Source organism: Siniperca chuatsi, linkage group LG4 (assembly GCF_020085105.1).
Source record: "Siniperca chuatsi isolate FFG_IHB_CAS linkage group LG4, ASM2008510v1, whole genome shotgun sequence".
Lineage (NCBI taxonomy): Eukaryota > Metazoa > Chordata > Actinopteri > Centrarchiformes > Sinipercidae > Siniperca > Siniperca chuatsi.
The window spans coordinates 25,794,023-25,806,273 of NC_058045.1; the positions used below are offsets into that span (position 1 = coordinate 25,794,023).

Here is a 12,251-nt window from a genome sequence, read left to right on the forward strand (position 1 = left end):
TTCTTTTTGAACTATTGCTGTACATTCATATTCAGGTAAGTGTGCGTATAGTGTAGACGTAAGACTCGGATAAGGCTCACAGGCTACATCACACTCATATTTCATACTACAAGATAGTATGTTCATTGACTCAGTACAAAACAGATGAAGCTTGAGCAAAAGACAGCAATGAGCCTTTTTACCACCAGAGTGCACTGCAAGGCTGAGACAATGCAGAAGTAGTAGTAGTGAAATTGCCTTTGAAGCAACACCTAAGCATAACAACAATACTGTACACTCATATGTACCAATATGTGGAGATCTAACCTGGCACAATGCAGTATGTTGTGTGTGTTGTTTCATGTTCTTATATCCCGGTGGGGACTGAATGCACACTAACCCATGGGGACAAAAATTGAGGTCTCCACAGGTAGAGACTGCTTTTTGAGGGTTAAGACTTGGTTTTAGAGTACACATTACAATTAGGTTAGGGTAAGAGTTAAGGTTAGGCACTTAGTTGTGATGGTTAAGGTTAGGGTAAGGGGCTAGGGAAAACATTACGTCAATTACTGTCGACCCATGGGGATAGTGAAACAAACACGTGTGTGTGTGTGTTTGGACTCCACTGTGTGAGTCTCTTGTTCATTGTAGCTGGCAGCACTGCTGTTTGAGTGTTTTAAAGATTCCAACATTCCAACATTTTAAGAAATATGCATGCTTGCTTGCCATCAATATCAGGTTCATCTTTGTGTGTCAGTGCAGAGATGAGGTCCAAGATGTGTTTAGCCTAGCCTAAGGTAACTGCAAGACCTTCGTCAAAGGAAAACTACAGTTTAGTGCAACTTTGTTTTTGTTTTTGTAGCTTGGGCCATCAGTTCTATCAGTCATGATAAAATTAATGATGATAAATTCATGATAAATTCTGATAATTACTCAGAATGGGTCTAACAGGGCAATAAACACCAGCAGTCAGATGCTGTGCTGGCAGCACAATGCCATGGGGGACAATGCCTGTCCAAATGAGCTTTTGTGTCCCAAATGAGCTTTTTGTGTCCCCCCCAAAATATTATGTTGGGACTCCAGAGATGAATTCATTAATTTGTGTGATTTTTAACTTAACTTTATTAGGAGACTGCATTCTCTTTTGTCCCACAATCCCGAGAGCCATTGAACACAGCTTCCCAGCCACCATCGGCCAGCCTATGACCCGGATGTCACCAGGTCAGGGGTCAGCAATCACTGTAAGCTCTCTTTCCTCCTTGCTCTACGCCCAGACGTCAGGAGGTCTGCGTTACACAGATCCCCCCCTGACAAAGAACAAAGGATTAGACTGCAACACAGGCGCCTGCCTTCATCTTAAGATTTCTGCTTTCTAGATCAATGCTAACCAAGAGTAAGCAAGCTCTCTTTCCTCCTGGCTTCACCTCCAGCATGCAGCAGATGGCTACTCGGTGTCCTCCACCATGCAATCTGCTTGGAGCAGAAACATGCAGCAGACCAGAACGCTCTGATTTTACAGCAGCGACGCAAGGACCTGTATAAGATTTCTGCAACCAAGTTTAATTAGCGCCAGCAGCTACCACACAAAACCTGCAAGCATACTAACTAACTCTCTTAACTTGGCACTGTTCGATTACAGATCATCCACACATACTTCGATTTGGCCTTAAACACAACCACATGGCGGAATAGTAACTTTAAAGCTCCCGCTTCACATGCTTCCTTGTTTCTGACCACGTGTGTTCATGCTTGTGCACGTGAGACATACGGAGGCAGAACAAAGAAACATACACCCATTCTTTTGCTTGACGCCATTTTACATCCAAGAAGTATCTTGGATCACTGACACACACACACACACACACCCACACTCTTTGTTCTGTAGTTTAGTGAATTTAGAGTTAGTCTTCATATTGTGCATTTTTCTTTGTTTATCTTTTAAATAAATGCTTGTGTATAATTATGCTGGTTTCCCTAATGTTGCACAAGAGTGAGTAATTTGCAACCTCTTCTATGGTGAACTCCAAATCCTTCAACCTACTAGCTGTTAATGGTAATTTTGGTTATAGTTATAGTTATTAATTAAATTATTAATCAGAGTTCCAAATTGATAGTTTAGTGTATTTTTTGAGACTGAATCAATTAATAAGCTATCATTCCTCTTCTTAAAGAAGAGTGGTGCCCTAAGGACTTTATTAAATAAATTATTATTTATGATTATCTTTGATAATTTTGAGAGCCAAATTTAATTGATTGCACCTACATAATTTGGTGCCCCTTTAACCATTGTAAATCCCAACAACTATAATAAACATTAAATATGGTAATCGTGTATTGATAAATAATTAAAACTATTAATTTACAAACAAATTCACAAGTTAAAAATACATATGATAATATCATGGCCAGGCCGGCTTTAGGTAGGCCTACCTCCCAGATCAAATCAGGCACTGTGGCGAAAAGCAACCTGTGGTGGAGAAGTTGAAACAGAATCAACTTTTGGAGATGGAGAAACGCAACCCCACGTCACGCTGAGGTGGCCAATCTGGCGATCAGACCGGTCAAACAGCCTGAAATATCACTGAAACCAGCCACTATCCAGGCAGACCAAACTATGATAGTCTGCTAGTTGTGCCCTTGATTGGTTTATTTCATGTACCCAGCTTTGACGTCTGTGTCTGGCTTGCAGTCTATGCTGAGAGAGAGAGAGAGAGAGAGAGAGAGAGAGAGATTGCAAAATCAAATTTGATGGTGCTGCCTGACTAGCTATACAAAACACATCGCCATCATCACTTTCAGTGAAGCTAGCTAGCGTTTAACAGAATGGACTATGGACATAAGGAAATGGCTCAAACCCCCATCTGCGCCACATCTACTCCTTTGAACTCAGAACCACCATCATTTTCCAAATCCCAGGCAACTTCTCCAAGCGCGATCAACAATGTTTCTTCTCGCCCTGCTACACAGCAAGCCAGCTCGGCTAACGTTAGTGCAGACTCCACTGCAGTAGCTTCCTTAGCTAGCACCATCAATGGCTAGCACACACAGTAACAGCTCAAGTTTAACATTTGGACTGGAACCTCCACCAACTACTCCACCTGAAGATCTCAGTTGGGAAAAGCCAAATCAGGTGAAACGGTAAAGGTTATCATTTTGTTTATTGGTTATGTGATACATTGGTGTATGTGTGTGTTATAATGAGATTATGGCTTGGCCTTGGCTGAATACTCAATATGGCCAAACTCAAATGCGATAATGTTACACTACTAAAAAAATAAATAAAAAATTATAAAAGTACACTTTATGACCATGTAAAAAGGAGTGCCCACCTGTGAAAACCCTGTGCCCCCTTGCTGATAATTGTGTGCAGTTAGATGATCGGACAGGATTTAAACAAACCTTAGGTTAAGGTCAAATATATGTTAAAGTTAAAGATAAAACAAACTGTAAAATTACAACTTGAACTGTCTGTTCACAACAGTTTACAGACCAACTTCCTAGGTCAACTTTGACTGATCGTACTTGCTTTATTTGTGATTTTACTGTGCAATGAGGGATTATTAGCAACATTTCTCATCTCACGGCTCTTTAGGGGCTATTTCCTTGCCTGTGTTGGTTTGGTACCTCGATGACTGGCCGTATTCTTGATGTCTTGTGCATCATTTTAAACACAAAATTTTGCCTGAAACTGACACAAGGTCTGTGAGTGCTGAGGGGTTGGAGCACCGCAATTTTTTTGCTTCATCACCAAATAAAAAAAAAAACAAGTGTAAAATTATACTGTATGTGGCCCGATAGAAATGTGACTGTCCATCACATATGTCCATTCCTGACTCTTGTAGCCAAGAGAGCTATTTTGCTGCTTTTTCTCAAGATGTAGGGAGAGCATATAAACATTTATAGGCCTATCAGCTATGTGATGTTGTTTTTGTCTGTATGTATGTTTAATCTGTTTGGGTCATTAAGGCGGAATAGCCAACTGACAATTGCCGAATGATACACATTTTCACCTCTACCTCAAGCTTATCACCTGAAGTGAGGTGAAAATGTGTATAATCAGTCACCAACCTGGACAAACACACAATGAGTGTTGCTTTGTGCATGCTGCATTCACAAGCTTACAATTCTTCTATATTAAAAACAGTAAAGCAGTTAGATATGGTTGACAGCTGAATTACTGCATTAAAATTATTTTGCATATTGTTGATCAGTTGTGGCAGGAAGATTTGAACAAGATTTATACACCTTTGCATCTTGTGAGGGAGCTGGAAAGCATCCCCCTCACTAAGGTGAAGAAAGACACACACATACACTGACTGTGTAAAGTTCGACAAAACAAGGATGTACATTTTTGTTATGTTGTGCTTTTATTTGGGGAACTCCTACTAATCACTCTCCAGTGTGATGTTTTCATGGAGTGCACACATGAGAATTTTGTCCAGCCTTTATTTATGACTGACCTTTATTTGCCCGTGCTGGTCACTATTGCTAGAGCCCTGATTTAAACACAGGTCTTTATGGAAAATGTTGTCAGCATTATCCAATTACGAAAACAAAACCTTATAGGAGACCATGTAGGAGTCACAGTAGGCATGTAGCATCTGGTCCACAGGGCTGTAGTTCAGGGCATAAATGTTGGGCGACATCTTGTTAATCAAAATGCCAATGTTGAACCTTTCTACCCCAGTCGTGGTGTCAAACGAATAGAAGATCTCCTCCACATCTTTGTTGACGTACCGTGTTGCGTAAAGCACACCGCAGGCCATGAAGGTGTTGGTCACCCCCTGCTTGTAGACTGAGGTGTGCCAGGTTTGGCTGAGTGTCAGCGGTTCACCCTCCTCCACCTTGGACAACACCAGGTTGCCAAAGTCCTGGGTGGTGGTATAGATCACCCAGACGCCTGACTCATCTGTTGCCAGGTCGAGATCGGTGAACGGGTAGCATTCATCAAGGTGGCAGAAATTACCTTTTGAGTTAAACCTGAAAGAAACAGGACAGAAGTGATGTTTCCTTTTTTAGAAATGAAAATGTCAAAAACAATGTATTAGTATCTTAGTTTTCTTGGACTCATTATGCTATGCTGTGACTTTGCACATTCATAATTTTAAACATATATAATCTTTTACACAGGGTGAATCACACATTCTATTTTTTATATTCTTGTTTTGTTGTTCTTACAAAACTACGGAATTCAACATGTAGATACAAATGTAGAAGATTTCATGACTTTTGTTATTTTTTGTAGAAACAAGGCATTCATTCTGGCATCGGCAACACCCATTCAAATAATGAGCTTAAAGACTAATTTGAGGAGCGAACCTGGTGCCTTTGGGTAGTTGTAAGGTGTTAACAGTTTTGCTGGTGAGGTTGAATCGACAAACAGCATCTTGGTTGTAACAGTTGTAGTACAAGGCCTCTCCATACAGCACAACATTTGGACCCTGGATAGTGTTGGTGGTTGGGTTAGAGGAGTGGATCTGGACATTACCTGGAAGAAGAAGAAGAAGCATGAGGGGGAGGAGCGAATGTCATCATAAGTAAGTATTGTTATCATTTGTTAATATTAAAGAAAGCAATCCATAGTATTTTGTGTGCCTTACTTTTTTAAAGGATAAGTCTGGTTATATTCTATATTTTTCGTTTTGTCAATAAATCCCATGAAAAGACCCAAACCAACAGTGAATTGATTCTACTTAGTATTGCCCTCCATTGTTGTCCAAAACCTATTAAACACCACACTGTTGCACTGGCTGACATACCGCTGAAGTGTACTTACATTACTTTTGTCAGCCATAAAGTCTGTAGATATGCTCAGGTTGCAGTATAATAGTTAGTGAAAGGCTGTGTGTTGTGATTGCTAGTACAGAAAATAAATAAAAATTCCCTGTTTATGTAACGTTACAACGGCGTAGTTACTTAATCAAAAGTTCTAATACCAACCCCACTTTGAAAATACTCCACTACAAGTTTTGCATTCTAAACCTTTACTTAGGTAAAATTTATTTAAAGTACTCATTGTGCAGTGAAATGGTCGGTGTTTGATTATTATATATGATGTTTCTGGATAAATATTACGGCTGCATTATTGTGTATGTTGCATTTTACTGCTGTAGATGTTTAAGCATGAGCTAAGTTTAACTATTACTACCACTACTTAATATGCTGTTGGGTAATTTAATCTACAGCAATGCTTCATGATCATCATATGTTTGCGCAATTTGAGAATTTACAGTATGTTATTTTAGAGAATGTGTATATCGAGATATATACTGTAAATATATATATTTGCCCAAGCTTTGTGCATATTTGATAAAAAGAATAGAAAATCTGCCCTCCACCAACCCTTCTATTTCAACATAATCATGGTAATTACCAGTAAGGTTTTAATACATTCTATTGTTCATTAGAAGTATGTATTGCTTCCGTATGCACACTGAGCTGGAAGGTTGCACATTTCTAACATTTACACTTAAAAGTAAAACAGACGAGTTCTTACCTGGGACGCTCACCCCAACAATGAGTGAGCTCAGGCTGGAGTAGAGACGGACGTAGTTGGAGTATCTATTGTTGGAGGTCATCATTACGAGCCAATACCAGTTCTCCTTCCCCGCCTCTGGTTTGGGATCCCGTCCCCAGGCTCCATACTTGTAGGAGCCAGGGTACTCTCCTGCTGTGTATACCCTCGGCCCAGTAATGTTTAGAAATTGGCCGTGGGGACAGTTACCTTGGGGGAAAATATCAACAGAAGCAGAGAGAAAGAAATCATGCAAATGTAGGGAAACTACATAAGTACAGCTGGTTGATAATTACTTCCTAATTGTGGTGATTGGTGCTGAGAGCTGCGAACTATACTGAAAGCATAACCAGAATCATTTTCTTATCTATCTGGTGGTTTCCAGTGAAAATCAAAAAGAAGTTAAAAAAAAAATTCTCCCTACACTCTGGTGTGTCGTGTGTTATTGGGACATACCATGTGGAGGTTGAGTGGGTTGGGTGCTGGGGTGAAATCCGTTCTTGCACTGGTCCAGGTCTCTCTTAAGACGGTGGTTGTCTTGTTGTCTCTTCACCACCTGCATGGTGTCATACGTCTCCAGCTCCTGCATCTCTGCACTAATGTCCTCCAGCTGAGAGACAGCAGCAGGAACAGATGTCCCAAAATACAAGTCTTTTTTTTTTTGCAAATATGAATTTCCTTGAATGCAGCATTACCTGTCATCAGACAAACTGGACTAGCTTATACATTGATGAAGAAAGAATATTATTCAGACATTTTACCTATTAATTTCAAACCTCACCACTAAACTCACAACAATCAATGCTTACCTTGATAATACAACTCTCATATGGAATTAGTTTTTCAAAATAAAATACGGGACTGCATATAAAGACTGGTACAATTTTGAAATTTGAAAAACATTTTGTATGAGTTCCTGTTCAAAATGCAAGCTGGTAGGCAGATGACAATGTTAGCTGCCTCGTATTAAATGTGTAAGTTGTTTCTATACATACGTGATGAGTTTGTTTGTTTGATCAGATCCCCATTAGCTACTGTATTGTAACAGTAGCTACTCTTCGTGGTGATGCATTCAAAGTCAACAGGGGGCTCTGCATCAGTACACTTCTATTTGTCTTTACATTTTGGCTCAAATTTTCATAGGATACACTGAAGTTACTGTGTGTGATTATAGAATCTTTATGATGCAACAAGCATTGCTGTCTGCCATTGTCACTCTTGATACCACCAGATGGAAGCAAAGGTAGAATTTTACAATCGTACACATGGTGCCTTTAAACCTGCATCAATAGGTTTTTATGGCCACATGTGGGCAGCACATCAAGCTGTAAACACAACATCGACATGTTATCACCTAATAAAGTTGATATGGTGAATGTGGTAGCAAACAGTTGCCTATTTACACATGTAGCAGACATGGAGCAACATTATCATTTATTTGGAGTCGTGTTTCTGGCCACCTGATGAATGTAAGTCCAATATTAAACCTCATTTTACTGTAGCTATGTTTTGCTGCTGCCCCCGCGACCCGGCCCCGGATAAGCGGAAGAAGATGGATGGATGGATGGATGGATGTTTTGGAAATTTTCCATAGCTAGTTGCTAACTTTTTCTGTCTGCTGTTAGGCATTGTAGGTAGCTCACAGTGGATTATTAGAGCAGTTTTGCTGAAAACAGCTGCCTGCTGCTACTGGAAACGGTGCTGATGAGAGTGGTGAGACTGAACCAAAACATTTGTGTGGTGGGCCGTAAAACCAAAACAATGAGCTGAAAGATGTTAAAAATCTCCATTGAGCTGAGGGGAACTGCAGCAACGGGTGATACTTCTTTGTTGGTTTGTCACTTCAAGCGTCACCTTTCACATAGTTATTAAATCCATTGTTAATAGAAAAATATATATTACAGCCACTTTAAAAAGGAACGTTTTGTGGCTTCAGAGTGAGGTGTGTGGGAAAAAAATTACCCCAAGTGATGTTACTTGATTCAACATGGGTTGGAGTAGAAGACTACAAGTTTGACAATGAAAAAAATTTGGGTGTGGAGTTAGAAAGAAGTGAGTTTACCAGACCTCTGTAGGCCACTCCTCATCTCTGCTTGAGGCAAGCAGCTCGAGGCTACAGTAGTGGAAGAATGATTGGAATAAAAAAGATGATATATCTGGTTCTGCTGCATTGATTTTAAAACTGATACTTTTTCATTTTAATTTTTAAACTTTTAAACTTTCCATCATGAGTCGGACAATGTTATAATGGTGCAATGCTAAATCAGTGGAGTACTCTTTTAAAGGAACAAGAGCATTGCATCACTATCAACAGAAAGCTTCTTTCATTAGTTTCTGACTATGAAAATGTAACAGGGGAAGAGTTTCAATAATAGTGTACAGGACATAAATTACTTTCAAAGCCAGAAATCTCAGTAGATTGCATGGTCACTGACTTCTGCAGATTTGCACATCATGGTCATTCTATGGGACAGTGCAGTAAAAGTCTTAGTGCTTCTTTAAATATTATACTAGATATTTTTCATGTATAATTTTTTCTGAACAAACATCAATCTACATTTTGAGTAGACTTGCACACAGATGCTGCTTTCTTGAATTATGTCAGTGTTGAACAGCTGATGGTTGTCACGCTGTATGAATCTACCTGTTTAGTGGCTTCAGAAGTTAGACGCTGGTGTCCCAGGGTGCTGCTGTTGAGCCTGTCGATGAGCTGCTTGATCTCCAGCAGTTCATTCTCTATCACATGCAGGCTGAGAACTGCATAGAGCTCTCCGTCATCCTCCCTCTCCAGCATCGACACATCTTCCTGCAGCTGGGGCAGACGTCGCTCCAAACCCAGCAGCAGACTCTTCAGCTCCAGAGTCTGCAGAGAGAGCAGGTAGACACCATGTTCAGACATCACTCAGGACTCCTTCAGCATGAATGCATACATACAGCAGTCTGGGTTTTTTGTATTTTAAATATTATTATTATTATTTTACAGCTGCTGGGGGAGGTTGTGTTCTTTACAGTCTGGTTTACAAAATAACACGAGTAGTTACCTTCTGTGGGGTGATGTTGCTGTTGCATTTTGATGCATTGTCCTCCACTGTGCTGAGTTTGTCATGAGGGAATGCCTTCGCTGAATTAGTCAACTCACACGTACACTTATCACTTGAAGGTGCCTAAAATCAAGAATATCAAACTTGGCATGTAAAAAATAAATACTAAATAGCATAAGTAAAGTAGTATGTCTACATTTGAAATGGGCAGTGTATGATCAAAGTAATTTAAAAAATGAACAATAATCATTGTATTGTCAGTGTTTCCTTACCTGTTGGGTGAGGGTGAACAGAGCACACAGCGGAACGATCACATACAGCTTCATGGTGGAGAGCAGAGCTAAATGAAACAGTCCCTGAACCCAGTTTGAATATGACAGTGTGTCTGAGTGTAGCAGCAGCTTCTAACGTTTGAAGACTCCCACTAACCTCTGCATGTGAGTAAGTGAATGTGCACGTGTTTCCAGTGTGTGTGCACATGATGTGTCATGTTTTCATCAGAATGCGATTACTTCCTACTTGTGGTTGGGATTGCAACAGCGCAAGGAAGTTTTTATATGAAGAAGTTTAAAGTTCAAAGTCGTTTCAAACTAAACATCTCCCTTTTGGAAGGTACATATAAGGGCAATATAAAAATACTAATTTACAAGCAGACTTTCTATAGTTTGACTTATGTAGGTACGGAAGTATTAAGATGTATTAGCAGCAAAATGCACTCAAGTATCAAAAGTGAAAATACAGTTGTATGCAAAAGTTTAGGAACCCCTGACAATTTCCATGATTTTCATTTATAAATATTTGGGTGTTTGGATAAGCAATTTCATTTTGATCTATCAAATAACTGAAGGACACAGTAATATTTCAGTAGTGAAATGAGGTTTATTGGATTAACAGAAAATGTGCAATATGCATCAAAACGAAATTAGACAGGTGCATAAATTTGGGCACCCTTGTCATTTTGTTGATTTGAATACCTGTAACTACTTAGCACTGATTAATTGGAACACACAATTGGTTTGGTGAGCTCATTAAGCCTTGAACTTCATAGACAGGTGCATCCAATCATGAGAAAAGGTATTTAAGGTGGCCAATTGAAAGTTGTTGTTCTCTTTGACTCTCCTCTGAAGAGTGGCAACATGGGGGCCTCAAAACAACTCTCAAATGGCCTGAAAAAAAAGATTGTTCTACATTATGGTTTAGGGGAGGCTACAAAAAGTTATCGCAGAACTATAAGCTGTCAGTGTCCACTGTGAGGAACATAGTGAGGAAATGGAGGACCACAGGCACAGTTCTTGTTAAGGCCAGAAGTGGCAGGCCACATAAAATATTGGAGAGGCAAAGGCGAAGGATGGTGAGAACGGTCAAAAACAGCCCACAGACCACCTCCAAAGACCTACAACATCAACTTGCTGCAGATGGTGTCACTGTGCATCGTTCAACAATTCAGCGCACTTTGCACAAGGAGAAGCTGTATGGGAGAGTGATGCGAAAGAAGCCTTTTCTGCACACACGCCACAAACGGAGTCGCTTGAGGTATGCAAACACACATTTGGACAAGCCAGCTTCATTTTGGAATAAGGTGCTGTGGACTGATGAAACAAAGATTGAGTTATTTGGTCATAACAAGGGGCGTTATGCATGGCGGCAAAAGAACACAACGTTTCAAGAAAAACACTTGCTACCCACAGTAAAATTTGGTGGAGGTTCCATCATGCTGTGGGGTTGTGTGGCCAGTGCCGGTACTGGGAATCTGGTTAAAGTTGAGGGTCGCATGGATTCCACTCAATATCAGCAGATTCTTGAGAATAATGTTGAGGAATCAGTCACAAAGTTGAAGTTACGCCGGGGCTGGATATTTCAACAAGACAACGACCCAAAACACTGCTCAAAATCTACTCTGGCCTTTATGCAGAGGAACAAGTACAATGTTCTGGAATGGCCATCCCAGTCCCCAGACCTGAATATCATTGAACATCTGTGGGGTGATTTGAAGCGGGCTGTCCATGCTCGGCAACCATCAAACCTAACTCAACTGGAGATGTTTTGTAAGGAGGAATGGTCCAAAATACATTCATCCAGAATCCAGACACTCATTACAGGCTATAGGAAGCGTCTAGAGGCTGTTATTTCTGCTAAATGAGGCTCTACTAAATATTGATGTGATTTTTCTGTTGGGGTGCCCAAATTTATGCACCTGTCTAATTTTGTTTTGATGCATATTGCACATTTTCTGTTAATCCAATAAATCTCATTTCACTACTGAAATATTACTGTGTCCTTCAGTTATTTGATAGATCAAAATGAAATTGCTGATCCAAACACCCAAATATTTATAAATGAAAATCATGGAAATTGTCAGGGGTTCCTAAACTTTTGCATACAACTGTACTTATTATACAGAATGATTAGAGTGTTTTATATATTATGTTATTGGAATAGTATTACTGTTCCATTAATGTGTATGCAGCACTTTAATCTTGTAGCTGGTCGAGTTGGAATTTTAAAGGTAACACTTTATAATAAGGGTACAAAACACCTGCTTAAATAATGTGTAACTAATGCATTATTTATGATAATTTAAAGCAAGATTTAATGTATTTTTTAACACTTTTAAAACCCAGTGCCAGGAACCAGGAAATTTTGTTTATTGATTAACAATAATTAAACCTGCAAGGGCTTGAAAGTAATGGACATTCATTTATATGTAAAAGTCCCGC

General features: G+C 39.7%; 1 protein-coding gene across 1 annotated transcript; it reads right to left on the minus strand.

The window, feature by feature from the left end:
• Positions 1-4,323: 4,323 nt before the first annotated feature.
• On the minus strand, positions 4,324-9,973 carry LOC122874995 (olfactomedin-4-like). The gene is made up of 7 exons (XM_044193654.1): positions 9,807-9,973; positions 9,535-9,657; positions 9,138-9,356; positions 6,950-7,103; positions 6,476-6,703; positions 5,299-5,467; positions 4,324-4,959 (listed from the first exon to the last, which is right to left on the minus strand). The coding sequence occupies exons 1-7, from the start codon at positions 9,858-9,860 to the stop codon at positions 4,524-4,526; spliced, it is 1,383 nt and encodes a 460-aa protein (XP_044049589.1). The 5' UTR covers positions 9,861-9,973; the 3' UTR covers positions 4,324-4,523.
• Between the last annotated feature and the right edge of the window lie 2,278 nt (positions 9,974-12,251).

What these genes read in the sequence shown, in the direction of transcription:
- LOC122874995 (XM_044193654.1), bottom strand. Translation starts at nt 9,860, where the DNA reads ATGAAGCTGTATGTGATCGTTCCGCTGTGTGCTCTGTTCACCCTCACC. An exon ending in TGTTCACCCTCACCCAACAG is followed by an intron (nt 9,658 to 9,806) that starts GTAAGGAAACAC and finishes TCTTGATTTTAG; the next exon opens with GCACCTTCAAGTGATAAGTG. An exon ending in CTTCTGAAGCCACTAAACAG is followed by an intron (nt 7,104 to 9,137) that starts GTAGATTCATAC and finishes GCTGTCTCTCAG; the next exon opens with CTGGAGGACATTAGTGCAGA.